The sequence below is a fragment of the Diabrotica undecimpunctata genome, chromosome 7 (genome assembly GCF_040954645.1).
Source record: "Diabrotica undecimpunctata isolate CICGRU chromosome 7, icDiaUnde3, whole genome shotgun sequence".
Lineage (NCBI taxonomy): Eukaryota > Metazoa > Arthropoda > Insecta > Coleoptera > Chrysomelidae > Diabrotica > Diabrotica undecimpunctata.
Genome location: NC_092809.1, coordinates 102216417 through 102237257, shown reverse-complemented (window position 1 = coordinate 102237257; position 20841 = coordinate 102216417). Strand labels below are relative to the sequence as shown.

General features: G+C 32.4%; 1 protein-coding gene across 1 annotated transcript in view; it reads left to right on the top strand.

Annotated features, from left to right (window-relative positions):
• The first annotated feature begins 464 nt into the window (after nt 1-464).
• Nucleotides 465-20841, top strand: part of LOC140445663 (uncharacterized) — a 32172-nt gene continuing 11795 nt past the window's right edge. Inside the window, exons 1-5 of the mRNA XM_072537900.1 lie at nt 465-693; nt 10345-10995; nt 15827-16030; nt 17513-17663; nt 17743-17861. Of these exons, the coding sequence (XP_072394001.1) occupies nt 10345-10995; nt 15827-16030; nt 17513-17663; nt 17743-17861 (1125 nt within the window). The 5' untranslated portion in view covers nt 465-693. The remainder of the gene's footprint in view (nt 694-10344; nt 10996-15826; nt 16031-17512; nt 17664-17742; nt 17862-20841) is intronic.

The following is a 20841-nucleotide window of genomic DNA, read 5'->3' as shown; positions in this document are numbered from 1 at the left end:
TTTAAGAGAACTGGATAATTAAATTAAATTGAGTAAAGCCAGGCATACAGTTTCTAAAACTTATATAAATAAATTTCAAATCATTAAAAATTTTTCCCTGTATAATCTTACAAACTTTTTTTCCTAGGGCATTTATGAAGAAACTTATTTCTAATAAATACATTCAGCGATTAACCTTTTATCAAGGAATATAGACGCCTTTCATTGTGCAATTTTCAGGAAACGTCTTATAATGCTTTCACTGAAACTTATCGTCAACAATCAAAGCACAAATTTGTAGCATAGGTACATTATTACGAGACAAATATTATAGAATATAGCGTAATAGACAGAGATCGAGACAAAACATTAGGAAAGCTTCGCAAGCTCTTCCGAGAAACGGCGATCATGCACGAAAGATTTTTTACCAACTGTCGGAATCTCATGGGGTTTAAAATTATAACACTTAAAGATGTCATCTTAATTTAGTTATGATATTTTGATGACTCCACTTGATGTATTCAGTGTACTCATTAGGGCTACCATCGTCAAACATTTTTAATCGATTTCATTGACAGACATTCTTAGATTTATTTTTTGTGTGCGGTTATTTCAATTTTTTTAATGTAACCTATATAAGTTTTACCTGTTTTTTTTTATTTTTACATTTTGTGCGTTGTGAAAGTTATATAGTGTCAAACAGCGTATTTAAGGGTAAGTAAACTTCTTTTATCTAAACTTGTTCATAACTCGTTGTCCTATTAATTCTGTGTGAGATAGAATAATTTTTTATATCAGTTCTGTCTTTATTTTATTAATTATTAAATCACTCATTTTGAACTAACTTATTAATAATACAGGAAAATAAACAAAAGTTAAGTGGGTTCAGGACATCTCAAAAGCCAAGTACCTATTTTTCTCAAAAAATCTATATGTTTTCTGTACAAACTTCCGCGTGGTTTTTAATTATTAACTATTAAGTGCGAAAAATGCGATGTTTTCAAATTGTTCAAAAAAAAATAGAAAAAAACTTTAAAATAGCATATTATAAAAATTTTTTAATTAATTTGTTGCTCCAAAAACAGCAAAAGAAGGCAAAATCGTTAGTGGCTTGTAACTTTTGTAAAAATTTACTTAAACTTTTATGGTTACTCTTAAACGGTGGTTTTATAGTACTTACTTAACAAACCGTTAAAATTTCAGCTTGATCCATAAGTTAGTTTAAAATTTATTCAAATTGTTTACCCCAGAGATATTTTTTGTTGTAATAACATAAGACATAATTCTTCTTAAGTGATAGGAAGTGTTTGTATACTGCCAAAGGCATCATTATATTGAAACATTTTGTCAAGATGTAGACACCCTTGAAACTAATTCTATTGATTTATTATCAAATATGATTACATATAACAATCTTTTTCAGTGCTTAAATTTTGTAAAAGAGATAGGTGTTTTATTTGATTTAACGTTTTCTCAAAGTCTTCTCATAGACTCCGAATCAATAGATGATCTTATTACCCGTGATATTTATCACTAGACTAGGCAAATATGCAAAAAGAGTAACAAATATGCGAAAAAATAAGCACTAATTTAGCCAAAAAAATGCATTAAATATGCTTTTTTTAAATATTAATACTGTCAATAGAAACATATATTTAATAATGGTATATTAATGTTTATTTTAATAATTAGAAAACAATATAAATAAATTTAAAAATTAAGTAGTAGTAATGTACTAATTAATTGTAATGAAAGTAGTAAAAAGGTAAAATACTATTACTGAGAATTATAGAAACAATAAATGACCAAATGTTTTTAAAAATTTTTTAATAAAATCTTATGGCTTCTATATGTGTACATATATTTGTAAATTAAGAAACTTCTTTCCACATCAACTGATATAATGTAAGCATATTTTAAATTCACAAAAATATTTAGTTCTAAATCTATTTCATCGCAAAAATAACCAACAAGAACGTCAGCTACCTCAGTTAAGTTTCTGAAAACCATTGAGTTTTTTTTTTATTTTTGTTTCAAATTTTTTTTTACTTCTCAATCCTGTTTTGTCGCACCGTGCCAGTTGTATACATTCCCTTTTCTTCCAATATTGTGAACAGCCTATAAGACAAAAATAAGTTGTCAAAAAATACCCTGTGGTTAAAGGGAGTTTCTCCAACACTTACTAATTTTAATACTACATCAGCACCCAAGCCTAAATCTGAGTTTGTTGTGCTAGCACCACCGTAGGGGATAAACCATAGGTATGGATGAGATGGATAGATATCGATCAGATGAACATAGGCACCATAACTTATACCCAAAACGTTTAAGTTTTCCCTTTAGAAACATTTTTGCAGAGTGCCTTCCAAAATACGGTACCATTTCTTCGTCTACAGATAAATTATATACGAAAATACCAAATAGCAGGAACTTTTGATTCAATAATAGTCTCCCGTTTTATACCGCTTCGCGGCTTTGGGAGTATAGCAGGGTAGTCTGCTATATCTAGGGCCTACGGTATACAAGGAAGGTAACATGGCCAGTGCTACGCTTCAACCGTCTATTATTACCCCTGGTTTTACCCAAGGTACTCATTTTTATTCAGGCTGAGTCGACCTGGGGCCTATAGACATTTTTTAAAATGTCTAGATGTTCTTGCCGGCGGTGGGATTCGAACCCCGGACCATCGGCTTGCGAGTCAAGCATCCTACCGCTTGCGCTACGCAGGCCCTTGAACTTTTGATTCATTAAGTCAAAAAAGTGGCTATTGTTTTGCAAATTTATCAGTTTTTTTTTGTAACACTGTATTATCACTTACGTGAATATACTTTTTGATACACCGAAATTGATTTCTAGTCATACAGTTCCTAATGAATATCACGTTATTATCCTGGTCCTTGCTCCAGTACATATCTATTTGTGACAAGGTGTGATATCCTGTAAGAATGAGTATTCCCAAAAACTTTTTCAGTGATGCATTTGCCAAATGAAAATCGTGACAGTCTTTATCGTGGACATATTTTATGGGAAAATTAATAATAAGGTTGTAAAATTCATCACCGAAGAAGAGCTGGAAACATTCGTAAGGGGTTTTTCCGGCGACGCGGTTCTCAATTTCTATCCCCTTTTCAATTTCTTGTGATTGTGGTGCTGATAAAAATGTTGGATCAGTTTTATAGACCATTTTGGAGTTGTCACACTACAAACTTTACGTTTTTTATTTGATTTGATACTTGTTGGTTCGGCGTCGTATGACTCCCTAGCAGGAATTTCTACAAAGCCGGCAACTTCGGATTTACTTGTGGAAGGTTCCCGAAGAACGGTATCTATAGCAGAAATCTCAAATCTACCGGCAATCTCTCGAATCTCATTGTAGTCACGTAATAGATGATATGAAACAAAAAATAGGAAATAGTTTACCATTGAGATTCTCCAATTCGGCTTCTAATTCCAACAAAGTTAGAACCCTTTTAGGGTTATTTTTTAAAATCGACATGTTGTCTACAACACTACACAACCTTAAAACCCTAGATTATAACAAAGCTAAATACCACGATAAAAAATTAGAGTGTTGCCAATAAAAAATTCTACAAAAAAATGGTGCGTTTTCGCACCATTAGCGCTAAATGGGTTAATGCATTTTTTTTGTATAAGTATACAAAATTCCTAGATTTTTATTTATTTATTAATATACGGGATTACCCATATTACAAAAAAAATATAACAATAATAATATAATAATAATGTTTATCTAGGAAGCTTACATAGATTACAAGAAACAAAAAGCATACTAAATACTAAATAAACATAAAAACTCACTGAAGTAGAGTAACTACTTAATTAGCTACTACTTAGAGAGCTACTATAAAAGTAGCACCCCTTGTGCGTGAGACTTAAAAATATATATTCAAATAAAGAAGTATTTAACAATTGTATAAATATATATGTTAACATACAGTATAAAAATCAATATCTGTAATTGCTTACAAAATAAGTGAAATTAAAAGAATAATTATAAATAAAACAAAATATTAATTATATATGAAACAAGATGAATTAAAATAAACAAAAAATTACCTATAACTTGTCAAACTCTTTTTACCCGATTTTTAAATGAAGCCAATGAGAAACCAAATATTTCTAAATTTTTCCTATTTATAATTTTCAGTGTTCACTCAATGGGCGAATGCATACCATAATTTGTACGGTGAAAAGGTATACAGTATGATGCAAATGTATGGACTAAATTCATTATTTCAGAAACAGACGACTTTAAAAAAAATGTAAAACACGTCAATTTTAATTTTTGAATTACAATCAACTGATATGTATGTGTTGGACGTTACGTCATTAATGTCGGCGTGATGACGTAATCGACGATTTTTTTAAATACAAACTGAGGTCACGCGATAGCTAATTTAAAAGGTCTCCTTATAGCCTTTACAACGATATAATCATTTGAATATTTATTTCTATAGGGTTAATCAAAACTGTTGGTTTATTAATACAATTAACTTACAATAAATAATGTTTACTTAAATACAATTAAATTACAACAAATGTCTAAAATGACGACCTTCAGCAATAATACAATGTGAAAGTTGGGAAATAAATTCTTCTCTTTTCCTAACGTTTTCGATGACTTCAGGTGTTATTTGTGCAATTTCCGTTCTGATGCGCTTCTTCAACTCTTCTACATTATTCGGTCGATTTTGATACTCTCTGCTCTATAAATATCCTCAAAAAAAAGTCTAACGTAGTCAAATCTGGAGACCTCATTGGCCATTCGATGGGCCCCCTTCTACCTATCCACCTAGCTGGGAAAACGTTATTAAGGTAATTTCGTACCTCAACGCTGTAGTGTGGGGAGCCCCATCATGTTGGTACCAAAAATCATTTCTATTTGGACATAGCTGATTCAGCTGTGACAACAGATAATCCTAAAAAATTCTAAATAACGAAAAGCAGTTAAGTTCTCCTCAAAAAAATATGACTGATATCTGTTACATTTTTCTATAACGGTTTCGCAGAATTCGATTCTTCTATCAAAGTCATCTTCTAATAGCTCCTGCACTAGATGTACTTTGTATGGATGCCACTTCTCCTTTTTAAGCACTCTTACAACAGTTGATTGGTGGACATTGTTATCTAGTGCGACCTGCCTAGAACTGGTATGGGGATTTTCTTAAAACACCAGTACAACGTCCAGTTTCTTATCTTCGGATATTGATTTTCTACCACTTCTAGGAAGATCTTTAACATGACCCGTTTCTCTATTTTGATTTGTTGATTGAGTAATTGGTTCGCGATTGGGGTATTTAGCAATAAATAAATTACGAACTTCTGCTTGTGTCCTCACTCTATCTCCATAACCAATCATGATTAAAATCTCGATTCGTTCTGTTTCTGTTAGTTTCATTTTTGTAAATGCTGTTATTAATGTCGGCAAAAAACTCGAAGAGTAAAATTTTGATGTCTATTATTTGACAGACGACGTAATGTCCAACACATATATATCAGTTGATGGTCATTCAAAAATTAAAATTCACGTGTTTTAAGATTCTTTTTAAAATTCGTCTGTTTCTGAAATAATGAATTTATTCCATACATTTGCATCATACTGTATAAAACAGATCAACATATCTGAGACTTCTGGAGGGAACATATAAACTAATAGATATAAGAAGTGCAGGACAACAAATTAAACCATTTATTAATTTAAACACAAATACTAAATCAAAGTTATCTCGTGTTTTTAATAAATTCATGTTGAGTGTTTTTAAAATATCTGTATAATCATGGTTAATAATGCGTATGTTTGATTTATATGCAAAATATCTTAAAAATTTGTTCTGTAATCTCTCCAATATAATAGAATGAACTTGATATTGTGGAGACCATACAGTAGATGCATATTCCACTTTAGATATGACCAAACCATAATAAACCGTTGACAGATAGTCTCAGACAGTTGCGAATGATAAAGCCTAAAGATTTTATTGAATTAACTGTTACATCATTTATATGTTGTACAAAACGCATCTGTTCATCAAATGTGACTACTAAGTCTTTTATTGTTTTGAGATAAGATAATTCATTATCATTAATTGTATAAGAAGTATCGCATTTTCTAATATCTCTATCATTCTCTATAAAAAAACTTACAGAGCAGCTTTTAGCAACATTTAAATGCGAAATATTATTCTGACACCAAATACTCAACCTGTCCAAATCATCTTGAATTAAAGGTGTCATCATTTGAATCTACGGATTTAAATAATTTCAAATTTTCAAATTTTTATTTCATAAAATATGCAAAATTTGCAATATAGCTTTTTGCGTATTTGTCCCTCTAGTAATAACCAATCTGGTTGTAAAAAATATTTTGCAGTTACATATAAAATAAATGTTTCAAAAATCTAAATTTTTTCATAACCTTGTTAATATGGAACTAACTGTCTTTAATGTTGAGCAAAAAAGATAAAACTGCAAGGCAAACAAACATTTTGGGAATAATTTCTTATTAATTTTGTAAAAAAAGATTACAAAAGGATTTTTTAAATTTAATTCTGGAATCCATTATCATCATTCTGGCTTTACAACTGAAATGATTGAGGAGGCTGGATCCCAGCCTCCTCAATCATTTCGCTCCAGTGGTCCCTACACATCGCCTTTCTCCGCCAAGCACATATTCCCATATTTCTCATGACCTCATCGTTGTTATCAAGGAGCCTTGTTCTGGGTCTTCCTCTTCCTCCAATGGGTCTTTCAAGGAAGGTTTTTCTAGGTGGGTCATTTTGTTCCATCCGCCTCAGACGTCCTATATTAATATGTTTTCCGATATCAGCTTCCTGGTATATTCTATAAAGTTCGAAGCTGTATCGCTTCTCCACACTCCATTGTTATTCACTGCTCCATAGATTCGCCTTAGTACTTTTCTTTCGAAACATCCATGTTTTCATTATTTTTTGTTAGAGTCCAGGTCTCTGAACCATATGTTAGGACTGGGCGTATTATTGTTTTGTAGAGTTTTATTTTTGTATTTCTCGATATAATAGTGGATTTAAAGAGGAGATTGGGCCCAAAATAGCATCTGTTGGCGGTGCAAATTCTGCGGTTTATCTCTGCGGTAGTATTGTTTTCATTGTTAAGGAGCGCTACCAGGTATACAAATTGGTTCACTTCGATGACGTCGTTTTCTATAACAAGTGGTTGTAGGATTTGTGGTTGCGTGCTTATTTTCATATACTTCGTTTTGTTGGTGTTTATTATTAAACCCATTTTTGTAGCTGATTCTTTTAATGCTACATACGCCTCTCGTACAGCGTTTTCCGTTCTCCCAACAATATTGATATCACCAGCATAGGCCAGGATTTGCACTGATTTATTATATATTGAACCAGTGGTTTTGATCTGTGACATACGTATTACTTTTTCCAGAGCCAGATTGAGCAATATACAGGAGAGGGGGTGTCCCTGGCGCAGGCCGTTATTTGTTTTAAAGTTTTTCAAGAGTTAATTTTGTTAAATTTACCAACTGGTTTAGTATTCCTCCCTTTTTCATTGCTTTGAATATTTCTCTTCCATTCACAGAATCGTAAAATGCTTTGTACTCTATAAATATGTGATGAGTATCAATGCTATATTCCAGTGTTTTTTCCAAAATTTGTTTCAGGGTTGCAATCTGATGAATTGTCCATTTATCAACTCTGAAACCAACCTGATATTTTCCTACTATCCGTTCTGCATATGGTGCCATACGGTGACATAGTACTGTGGATAATATTTTATACGCTGTATTTAGAAGCGTAATTCCTTTGTGGTTAGAGCATTCAAAGATGGTTGATTTTGTTTCTGGTTAGTTTTTTTAACTGCATCTTTAACTTCAAAAATCGTTGGTGGTTCCTCTTTCCTCTCGTCTGTTCCCCTTACCTCTTCGTCTTTCAGATTTTCTTCTTCTGCCTTTATATTAAGTGCCTGGTTAAAGTATTCCATCCATCTATTCAAAACATCTTTCCTTGTTGTTAATAGGTCCCCATTCTGACTTCTGCAGTGTCTTATGGTTGCCTTGAATTCTTTTCTATTGATGTTAACTTTTTTATAGGATGCTCTGAATTCTTTCTTTTTGTTGATGTTTTATATATATTTAAGTTCCTTATTTAAGTGGTTTTGTTTTTTCTTTTTTGTATCCTCTTTTCTTCTCTTCTATTTGTCTGGTAATTATCTACAGTTGTTCTAATTCGTCGGGTAAGCATCTTCCTGTAGTTTTTTTATTCCTATTTCAACTTTGGCTGCTGCTTCAATATCTTCCTTTATTCTGGTCCAGTAGAAGTCTATATCTGTCTGGCCTTCTTTATTTACATTTTGATTCCTTAGCCTGTTGGTGCTATTTTCCGTTCTGCAATTGTCGCATCTCTCAGCTTTTGCACATTCCATTTTTTTCTTTCCATTTTATTTTCTTTACTGGTGTTTGAAATTCTAGCCCTCAATGTTAAGATCACTAGGCAATGAACTGAGGCCATGTTTGCGCCTCTATAACTTCTGCAGTTTTTTACGTCTGTTCCATGCCTTGAATCTATTAAGATATGATCAATCTGACTCTTTGTTCTTCCATCAGGAGAGGTCTAAGTTACCTTGTGTATATTCTTGTGTTCAAAATAGGTGCTAGCGACTGTCATATTCAGTGTTGCTGCTAAGTTTATCAGTCGTAATCCATTATCGCTACTGATGTTGTGTAGGCTATGTTTTTCTATCGTGGGCATGAAAACTCGCTTTCGTTCTATTCTTGCATTCATGTCTCCTAATACAATTTTGAATTATTTTTTAAGCCCTCTTCTCTATTTGGATTGCCAAATATAGGCCTCTCCTAATTCTCGCCATTCATCTCTGTTGTTTGTAAGACGTTTCCAAATTGGCCCTGTAGTTCTTTTAATATCGTCGCTACATCGCATTTGCGGTCTTCCTCGTGGTCTTTTGGCTTCATATGGCCGCCAATTCCCGATTTCTTTATTCCATCGGCCATCCGTAACACGTTCGTTATGTCCAGCCCATTTCCATTTTACTTTAGCCTGTTCGACAGCATATTTTACTGTTGTTCTATCACGAATGTTTTCATTGGTTTTATGGTCTTTGAGTGAGATACCCAGCATCTGTCATTCCATAGCTCTCTGAGTTTTTCTGATCTTCTCCATGTTTATTTTAGTGAATGTCCAGGTTTGAGCTCCATATGTAGGTACAGGTAGGATACAGGAATTAAATACTTTGGTCGCAGTCTTTGATGTATATTTTTATTTTTAAGTACGTCTGAGAGTCTTCCGAATGCTGCCCATCCGATTTTTACACGTCTGCTTATTTTGATAGTATGATTTTCTTTGCTTACCTTGACATTTTGACCCAGATATGTATATTCATCTACGTGTTCTATCTTTGTCGCTTCAATTTTTATCATAGGTTTGTCATCTTTGTTTGACATTAGTTTAGTTTTGCTGAAATTTATTTTCAGTCCTTTTTTAGGGATTCTATGTGTAGCTCCTCAATCATCGTATTAAGAGCATTCCACATGTCGGCTATTAGTACTACATCATCTGCGTATCTAAGATGGTTCAAGTATCTTCCGTTAATAGGGATTCCCTTATTTTCCCAGTCTATTGACTTAAAGATATCTTCTAGGGCAGCTGGAAATAATTTTGGAAATATTGTGTCTCCTTGTCTTACTCCTCGGTTGATTTTTACTGGTCTTGTTTCGATTCCATTACCCAGCGTCACTATCATTTCAGCTTCTTCGTAAATATTATGTATTAATATTCTGTACCTGGAGTCGATCCTGTTGTTGACCAATGCTTCTTCTATTGCCCACAGTTATATAATTAAGCCACAGTTAAGCCAGACATAATGGGAGATTGTATTCGTTAGTCTTTTCTATTAATATTTTCAAAGTATATAGATGGTCACAGGTGCTGTACCCTTTTCTAAGTCGGGCTTGTTCTACTATTTTTTCAGATCTGTGGTGTCTCCCTTTTTGTGTATTAGTACTGTTTTAGCAGTATTCCATTGTTCGGGTATGTTGCCTTGGAATAGACATTTATTAAATAGTATTTTTAGATATGTGATGGCTTCTTCTCCGCCTTCCTTCAGCATTTTGAAATTACTTGTTGATAATCCAAAACAGTCACTAATTCGTGAAATATACTATTTAATACTGATAGTTATGTTACTTATCTCCGATGCTCTTATATGGCATAAGGAGTGCGAGAAGAAGTTACGTTGGTTAAAGATTGCGTATATCTTTATAGGTACAATTGGTTATTTTTAAATGTAATTCAATATTTAATTATGAATAGTTTTAACTGAAATGTAACTTTTTAGATGTTATTGAAAAACTACGAAATGACAGACCAACTATACAATCCCATCAACCATCTCACACAAGCAGAACTCATGGAGAAGTTCAACCTCGCGTTTTACGAAGCACAAACTCTGTCTAAAAGTGATATTCTTTCAACATTCAACGAACCCTTATCTGAAACTGAAAATTATTCTGAACAAGTCACCGATGATTATCTTATAGACTATTTAATTTCCAATGATTCTCCAGTAAGTACCCCTAACAGCGAAATTGATATTAATTTCGATTTTGATGATTTCGAAATTGACTTTGACCACAACACCAAAACAAGTGTAGAGGAAAACTTTGATACGGAAACGTTTACCACCGAAAATTCTTTCTCGGAATCCTCAACATACGAAGGCTTCTCGAAGTTTTTTGTTCCTCCTCCGTTTAGTGGACATAAGGTTGAAATTAAGAACGGAGATTATATTAATTTAGAAAATATCAATATTACTACTGAACTAGTGGACGGCTCATATTTGTTGAATGATTTGAAAACAGATGAAAAAGATTCGGATGATAATGAATGCAATGGTTTTTTGCCGCCTGTGGAAACCATAAGAAATAATACGAATTTTAACAATTTTTTACGGAAAACTGTATGCAACGATTTGGAATTTACTAACCAGGTAAATATATCTATATAGTTTACTTTATATAATACCCCAGTCAATCTGTGAAAAAATCATCGATTTCACGTAGAAATCTAATACAGGTTTTTGAAGGTTCTAAAAGGTCATCGAGTTAGAATCTAATTTCTAACTCCGTGTAAAAGGTACATGAGGTTATGTAGCTGATGACAAATCCTTAAAGGAGTACAGCTGATTTTGCTTTTTTTTAACAATCATAAAACCTAAAAAAAAATCATTTTTTGCCTATAAAACGTTCCTTATTCATTAAGAAAAAATGATTTAAGTAAAAGTTGTAGATGTTAAAATGTTCTTTAATTTACGAGTTTCAAAATTAAAAACATAAACAATTGACCGATATAATAGCAAAACCCCCTTATTTTTGTAGTAATTTATCAATGTTAATAATTTTTTTTTTGAATAAATGGCATGTAATGACTACTTGAAATTATGGCAATTAATGAGTTATTGAAGTATGCTAAATTTTTTTTATGAACAAAATCGCATCAGCCAAATTAGCTATTAGCGAAACAATAGTAGCGAACAATAATTTGTATTACATTTTTATATGTTTAGATAGCGTTTAGAATGTTAATTGAAGTTAAGAAACTTTTTAGGTTTGTACACTGTAGACCTAAAAAATCACTTAGTTTGTTGTGTATATTGTACAACATGCGCTTTGGCGTTAATGCTGGACATTTCTGTAATATATATTTGATTGTTAACTTTTCTTCACAGTTGTCACATCTTGATTTTTGTTTGTTGGAAAACACATGGCTGTTAGTTAATTGCGGAGTCGCGTTATTACCTGGTTTTTACGACTTGTTGGTAATGTGGACCAGGGTTTTATCAATTTTTACTATCGTGTATCTTGGCAGATGACACTTTCCACTTTTCTTCCCACATATATTGCACTTTACATTTGACCACCGCTTTCACGTCCGCAGTCGTAAATGTTTCAGTACACTCCGCACTATCACAAGTTGCAGCTTCTTTCGCAGCGTTGTCTGCCTCTTCATTTCCTTGAATTCCAATATTGGATGGTATCCAGAATAATATAATATTTTTTTCCTTTCAGTTGAGCGGTATGAACTTCTTGTTTTATCTTGATGACCAAAGGATTAGTTGGATAGACATATTGGATTGACTGTACGGAACTTAGAGAGTCTGTGAGTATAATATAATTGGTATTATTGGATACATTGACAGCAAGGGTGGTCTGGTATATAGCGTATAGTTCAGCAGAGTAAATGGAGTACTCTGAAGGGAGTTTGTATTTATTTGTCGATGTTGGGGTTACGACTGCAGCATCAGTACCTTCATTTCATTTAGATGCGTCTGTGTATATTGTGTATAATCCTTGTAGTTGTGAAGCATATCATTGAAGGCGGATTTGATTACCTATGGGTTTGTTGAATGTTTGTCGAAAGAGATGAGGCGGGTTAAGCACTGAGGGTTCTTTATTTGCCATGGAAGAATTGAGGACGATTGGGAGGGAAAGCATTCTGGGAACGTGTAGTTTAATTGATTTAAATAGCTTCTAATCCTTGCGTAGAAGAGTTTGGCCGTTCTTGGCTTGTTTATAAAGAGACTTGGAAACTTTTCTGTAAAACAATTTTAAATAGTAGGGTTTTTTGAGTTAGACATGATTTTTGCGGCGTATGCTACACTTAAATAGAGTCTTCTGTCTTCTAAAGACGGTTCACCAACTTCACAATAAATACTTTCGATTGGTGTTGTGCGAAAAGCTCCAGATCTTTCGTAAGAGAGATTGTGAGAACTGTCAAGTTTTATTAGCAGTGTCTTAGTGGCTGTAGAATACACAGTAGATCCATAATCTAATTTTGATCTGATTAATGTTCGCTATAACATCAAAAGTGTTTGACGATCCTCACCCCATTCTTTATTTGCCAGAGTTTTTAGAAGATTTAATCGCTTGTGACAAGATAAGATCAAATTTGTTATATGTAGTTTTCAGCTTAGAGTTTCTTCGAATGTCATGCCCAAGAACTTTATTGACGTTATACGTTTTAGGTTCTTATCACATGGTCTTAGGTTGAGAGTGTTCGTGACATTTTTCTTAGAAAACAAGATGAAACGAGTTTTTTCAAGGGAAAAATTCTAAGTGTTGTATAAAGTTATGTGTGTGACAAAATATATTTTGTATATTTTTACCTTTGCAAAAAACTACAAGATTATACGCGTAGATGCCTGCCTTTATAGGCGATTTGCCACTATGAAGAGCGTAGGACTTATAACCGAGCCTTGAGGAATGCCATTTTCTGGATACATTATATCTGATATTGTGTTGTTTGTCCTAACTCTAAAAGCTCTATTTTAAAGGAAGTTCTTAATAAAGAGAAGGCAGTGACCTTGGATGTTCCAACTTTGTAGTTTTTTTATTGTATAACAGTGCCAGGCTGTATCAAAAGCTCTTGATATGTCAAAGAGCTAGACATTTACTCCTTAGTGCGAATGCTTCAGAAATGTCCCTTTCCAAATCTATGATATTATCTATGGTTGATCTTTGCTCTCTAAAACCACTTTTTTCTGGAATAATTAAATCTTGTCTCTCCAGGTGCCATCTTAGTCTATTATTAATAATTTTTTCTAGTAACTTACACATGGCGCATGTTAAAGATATCGGTCGGTATGACTCAGGACCTGTTTTAATACTATTAGGTTTTTGTATAAGTATTACTGTGGATTCATGCCATTTTTTAGGCAATTTGTGCTGTAGCCAAATAATATTAAACAGATTTACGAGTATTTTACGAGTACTATCACCTTAACAGATTATACGTTTTAAGTCCTCGATATATGCCATCCATAAAATGGATTATAAAATTGAGATCTTTGTTTATCATTTGTCAATTTTTAGCTTTTAATATTAACAAAAAATTACGTTTTTCACCACCATCATAGTTATTATAAATGTTTATCGGTTAAAAAGTCAGTCTTTTATCAAACAGTTTTTTTAATTTAAAGTTTAACAATTTTGATAAATGATTTTGTTTGAATGAAATGTTTTTGATATATCTTAAAATTGAAGCCTTGAAGAATCGACTGCGATCTGCTAAATACCTCTAGAGTCACTGTTTCGGCAAGTACAGTTGTTTAAATAATCATTCTCGTTGATAAACAAATTGAAAACTTACAAACTATTTAGTCGTTCTAACTGGGATGTTGCACACTTCAATTACTCATTAATTGCCATAATTTTAAGTAGTTACATTATATGTCATTATGTAAAAACAAAGTTATAAACATTTATAAATTACTGCAAAAATAATGGTTTTTATATAAATGCAATCATCTCGGACAATTGTGTATGTATTCTAATTTAGAATTGCATATTCAAGATATTTTTAAGATTTACAACTTTTATTTGAATCATTTTTCTCTGAAATGTGTAACGAATCGTTTTATACGTAAAGAATCTTTTTTCCACTTTTTATGATTTAAGAAAAAAACAAAGCAAAATCAACTGTACTTCTTCAATGATTTGTCATCAGCTATCCCTCGTACACCAATTAGAACCTTCAGAAACCTGTATAAGATTTTTTCAGCTTTTTTTTCTTTACTGGCCTGCATGCCTTATTTTATTATGAACGTGAGTGCTTAATTACTATAATCTCTCTATTTCTAGAGTAAGTAGATAATAAAAAAGTATATTTAAACGGGAAACGTTATTTAAACATTTGGAGAATCCACAAGGAAACTAAATTTTTGTAGCTGGCTGTATACCATGTATTACAAAAAATGTATTAAAATCCTTTATAAAAGGTATATAATTAAAAAACCCAATCGGGCTATATCATAAAGACAAAACGTTTTCGGAATCCGTATTCCATCATCAGTGTCTAGGTATACATGTTTAAAGCCACTAAATATCTGGGTAAAAACCCGTTAAAAGTTGTAGGTTAAAATTAAGTTTACATTATTCGATCTTATGTATTAAGATGTTAAAGTTGCCAGTGGATTTGATAACATGGCAACTTACGACTCTACTGATTGAAATGTCAATATTGTCATTTCAATCAGTTCTTATCATCAAGTTCTCGTAAACACTTTGTCTCAGGACCAGCAACTTCATGTAGAGTCGTAAGTTGCCGTGTTATCAAATCCACTGGTGACTTTAACATCTTAATACATAAGATCGAATAATGTAAACTTAATTTTAACCTACAACTTTTAACGGGTTTTTACCCAGATATTTAGTGGCTTTAAACATGTATACTGATGATGGAATACGGATTCCGAAAACGTTTTGTCTTTATGATATAGCCCGATTGGGTTTTTTAATTATATACCTTTTATAAAGGATTTTAATAAATTTTTTATTTGGAGAATGTTTTACTTCTACATTTTAGGTATTTGATTATAATTGTAGCAAAGTTTCTCATAGTTTTTTGAACGACTTTGACAGAGAGAATTTGGTGGAAATTACTGTGATACGAATATCGCCTGATCTAAATCCTAGTGATTTTATTTAAAGACTTATATACTTAAATACTTATTATTAAATACTAATAATATATTATTTATAATGGTCATGATGTAGGGATAAGCATAAAATTGTCATGTTAACCCTACGGAGCATACGTTGGGCCTATCAGGCCTATGAAGTTTTATTTTTAGCGATAAAATACACCAGTTTATATCTACAATTTTTATGTTCAGTGTACCTTGTTACCTTGTTAACTATGTAACCAGTATAGATTTCTGTATTAGTTAAGTTTTTTCGAATTTGTATTATTCTTTTATATAAAATTATATAAACAGGTTGATATTAAACATAACCATATAGACATTGTCTCTTTTATTTTAGGATTGTGCTGTATCCAATAATGAATTTGGTCATTTGCTGAACTCAAAATGTTCAATACAATTTATCGATAACAGTATAACGCAGGATCCATCAGCAGCATTTTTCAACATAGAGGAGAATCAAATGGTACTGACACAAAGTGAAGCGCTTCTTAACGACGATCCTTTCCTTAGTTCAACCACTTGTGGACAAATTAAAAATGAGGTAACGTTTAATTTGTTTCAATATTGTTTATTTGTTAGACATTTTAAAGTAGAAACATTTATACTATAAATGATAGTGGGCAAAATTATTTTATAACATATTTCTACTAAAACTCATACAAATCAAAGGAAAATATTAATTTTTAAAAATTAGCGTATATTTTTGATGGAAAAAATCAAAATCAAAATTTAAAATGAACAAAAAATATAGAAACAGGTTTTTATTTATACCTCAGATATCGGTGTCTTACATATCGGACTCAGAACTCTGCTGAATACATCCAAGTAGATTGCATTCCTCCCGCAAGAACTTCGTACATAAATCTCGCGGTATAATCAAAAATCTTATTCTTAGCTTTTGTTATTTCGATAGCAAACTGAGGATTTCAAAGAATCTTCGGCTAGTGTTACCGTTATTAGTATTCCCGAAATTGGCTTTTGCATGCCGACTAACAATTCAGTTTCTTTTGTAAATCTTTCCTGAATGTGTTTTTTATGAGCACTAACTCCTTTTCTTCATTAGTTATCTTCTCTACATATTTTTTATCGATAATTTATACGCCAAACGAAAAACGCTTTCAAGCATTCGGATACTTGCAGATAACAGAGCAAATTCAATTGCCGTAAAACCTGTAATTTTTTAGTCAGATTGTTAAAATCTTTAGATGTCGCACCATATATATAACACCGACTTATAGATTTTGTATTGGTTGCGAAATTACAGACCTTGCCATCAATTAGGGTCATCTTGAAGGTATGTTCAAACATGGATGTATTACCGTACAAAACAACTTCAGTACCTACGTGTTAAGTTCTTGGCAGTCTTGAACTTTGTAAACTGCTTTTTACGCAAGTACCTGTAACCAAACATACAAATTAAATAGAAATGTCCGTCAAGAAATATTGATTCCTACCTGAATTATTCGATTCCATCGCAATCACCTTAAAAAATAAGGTGAAGATCACAAAATATCACATTATTTAAAAAGCTTACTACTGAGCTTAGAGAACAAAACGTCACTAACAGCTACCTACGCGCGCATTCACAAATGATGGTTAAAACAAACCACCATTTGTCTTTAGGAACTTTTTACTCATCTTGCAATATTTTTTGTTTATTTTACAAGTTCACTTTGTGCAATAAAAATTATAATATGTTACATCAGCGTTATCAACATTCTCTTTACCTGCATCCCCATCTCTTGTGGGGGTTCCTAATGATGCTTCTCCACATTTTCCGGACCTTAACTTTATTACATGCCCTTACATTTTGGCATCGACAGGCGACATGTCTTCGGAACTTCGTCTGACAAAAATTCAAATTGAAATGTTTTGCATATATGTTATGTGACATCAAAAAATTTCACGCCTATGAAAGAAATATTTTGTCTATATTTATTAATATTACACAGTCTTTTTGCAATCAATAATACTTTATATAAAAAAACAGTTTAAACAAATCCATTATTCTTTCATATTTCAGAACGATATCCATGATGTGGAAGATCTAGAATGTGAAGAGGTTAGCAGTTCAGTAAACGTACAGTGTAAATGGGAAAACTGTTTTCAATTTTATGAATCACAGACATGTCTGGTAAAACACATTGAAAAATCCCATGTGGAACTGAAACGAGGTAATAAAATAAAATGTAGATCAATATTTGATATTCAAAACTAAACAAAAAATGGAAGTGATTTGTTTTTTTCTTTTAGGAGAAGAATTTACTTGTTTTTGGACAAACTGTCCAAGGAAAACCAAACCATTTAATGCACGATACAAACTACTGATACATATGAGGGTGCACAGTGGAGAGAAACCAAACAAATGTCCTGTAAGTACTATTAATCGTATTATTAATTAAATTATTTTAATAAATTAAATAATTATAAATAAAAGATAAAGTCCGATATTATATTATATAGTCAGATGTTATTTTGGTATATAATGGAAACATATACAATAGATATACTTGTAATACACGAAACGAAACAACTGGAAAATGAAATAAAAAAAATTGGAAAGCACACTGTTCAATAGTGGGAGATCAAGAGATATTTTGGAGTGGAATTCATGATATTCGAGAAAGTAAACAAAGCAGTTGCAGATTTCCAAGCAATATCAGATCGAATATGTTACTTGAGAGTAAGAGGAAAGTAATCGTAGAGAAAAACAAGTATCATCAACATGCATGCGCCCGCTGAAGATAAAGATTTAGAAACAAAAACAGAATTCTTCGAAACGCTAAACACCCTAATAAAAACTATACAGAATTATGATATAAAAATAATCATTGGAGACATGAATGCGAAAGTGATAAAGAGGAAATATATAGACAAATAACAGGGGAACCAAATTTGCATTAATAATTATAATCAAATGAAAATGGGAAAAAGTTTTGATCATAAAGGCATTTATAAGGTAGCATGAACTTCCCCCGATGGAAAAGTAAAAAATCAGATATAACATCTTCTAACAAAAAGCGAACATAATAAGGCAATAGTCGATTGCATGAGTTACAGAGGGGCAGATATCAACAGTGACCATACACTAATAACAGCAAAGTACAAGGAACAATATATAGCGTATACGAATGCTGTGTTGATACTAGCGAGAACGAAAAACATCTAGAAAATGTTTTCCAGAAATTTAAAAAAGAAGCGAAAAGATACGGACTAACTATAAACCAAACAAAATCGCAATATTTAGAAATGAGAGGAGACATAACAAATGATAGCAAATATATCAAAATAAAAGGAGCAGAAACTGTCTATCGTTTTGAAAAAAATTTAATACTTAGGAGCAACCATAACGAACACGGGAAAAGAAAGAAAAGAGATAGGAAAGCAGAGCTGTCTGTATAATACTGAAACCAAAAAATGTGTCAAGGACAGCTAAATTGCGAATCTATGAAACAGTAATCTGACCATGGATGATGTATGCCAACGAAACGTGCATTATGAACCAGATGGAAGAAAATAAAGTAGAGATCTTGGAAAGAAAGGTGTTTAGAACAATTTTCGGCGCAATACAAACGGCAGAGAATATTTGAAAAAGACCAACAAATAAAGAAATAATGAGGATGTACGGAAAACCAATAATCACGGCAAAAATACGAGCCTAAAGAGCTAGAAGGCTTAGTTATACGAATGCCAGAGAACTTAAATGTTAAAACAATACTGAAGGAGGAATAAATGAAAAAAAAAGAAGAGGTCGTGGAGAAGTGGTTGGAAGCAGTAAAGCAATACTTATTAAATAATAGGCGTGAGAGATTGGAGAAAAAAACAAGGGACAGGGAAAAGTGGAGGGAAATAACCAAGTTTTTTATAATATACTCTTTTCGTCTAGAGTACGAATGTATTCAACATAACATGTTTTTATACCGTCACTGGCTATATAAAAGACCGAACAAAATATATTAGAGGCATTCTTGCTGTGTTAACTACATGCGTTGAATGTGGCCACAGAGTTTCCTTTACCGTCTAATGTGTTGAAACGGACATATCTCTCCGTAGACATTCACTTCGCACTGAGAAATGAATGTGACTTCTGATTGATTCCCCCAATCGTCGATTTCTTATTCACGGATCAAATATCGTCACACTAACCTTCTAAGGTCTGCAAAAGCCGAATATCTACAGGTAGAACTTATATAAATTTGAAATATCGAAATGATTTTCATATTGGTCTTTTTAGAATAATATATATATATATATATATATATATATATATATATTTATATATTTATGTACACATAATATATGGAATACGTGCAAATATCTACGCCTATGGTGGTGTCAAAACTATTGTTGTCATTCATTCTAGAGCGTTTTTAAATGAAAATGATAATAAATTTGAATCGTTTTTGTATAATTTTGGCCACATTCAACTGATTCGCGTATTTACACATTATTTCAGTCTATGTTTAAATTTTATTTGAGCCGTTTAAAAATGCTTAGAAATTTGATATCTCATTTTGACAGATCTAACACATAACATTGATAGCTCGAAGAAATGTCTGGAATCTGTAAGTGGTATATCCAAAGAAGTTGCTAGGCTTCAAGGACTGCATATTCCTACCAACATAAAATGTTAAGGTTGTCATGAGCTAGAGAAACGGTGCATCATGGTTCTAACTGGAATAACGTGATGTTCTCTGATGCTGATGAATCAAAGATTATCTTGGTTTCTGATTCGCGAACATTGGTTGGGAGGGCCCCAGGACGACAAGCCCAACTAAAAACAGCCCAACTGCATGTCCAATTTGAAAGTGGCAGTATTATGGTTTGGGGTGTTATTATTAGTGTTACACGAATGCCACTACTGGTTATGGAGAGAACAGTCACTGGTGCTGTATAGATCGAGGAAGTTTTAAATCCTGTCGTGCATCAAGAAGCGAAGCAATCACCCTATTACACTTCGAGAACTAAAAGATGCTGCTCGTGAAGAATGGGAGAGAATTCCGCAAGCCCAGCTCGACGTGTTAATCGGCAGCATTCCAAATCGCCTACTGGCATGCATATAGGCCAAAGGTGAAAATTCTGCTTTTTAGTTTTATTAGAAATTCTTTTTATCTATACTAATGTGTTTTTATATGTAAGTGGTACATTTTAAGTGGAACATTTTCAACATGGAATGTTAATAGTCTTTACGAACCAGGAAAACTACACAACCTTATAAAGGAAATGAATCGGCTGAAAATAAATATAATGGGAGTCTGGACAGTTTACGAAAGATAAGATTACTATTTATTACTCGTGTAGTGACCCAACAGATAGACATCACCGACATGAAGTGGCTATTGCTCTTGACAG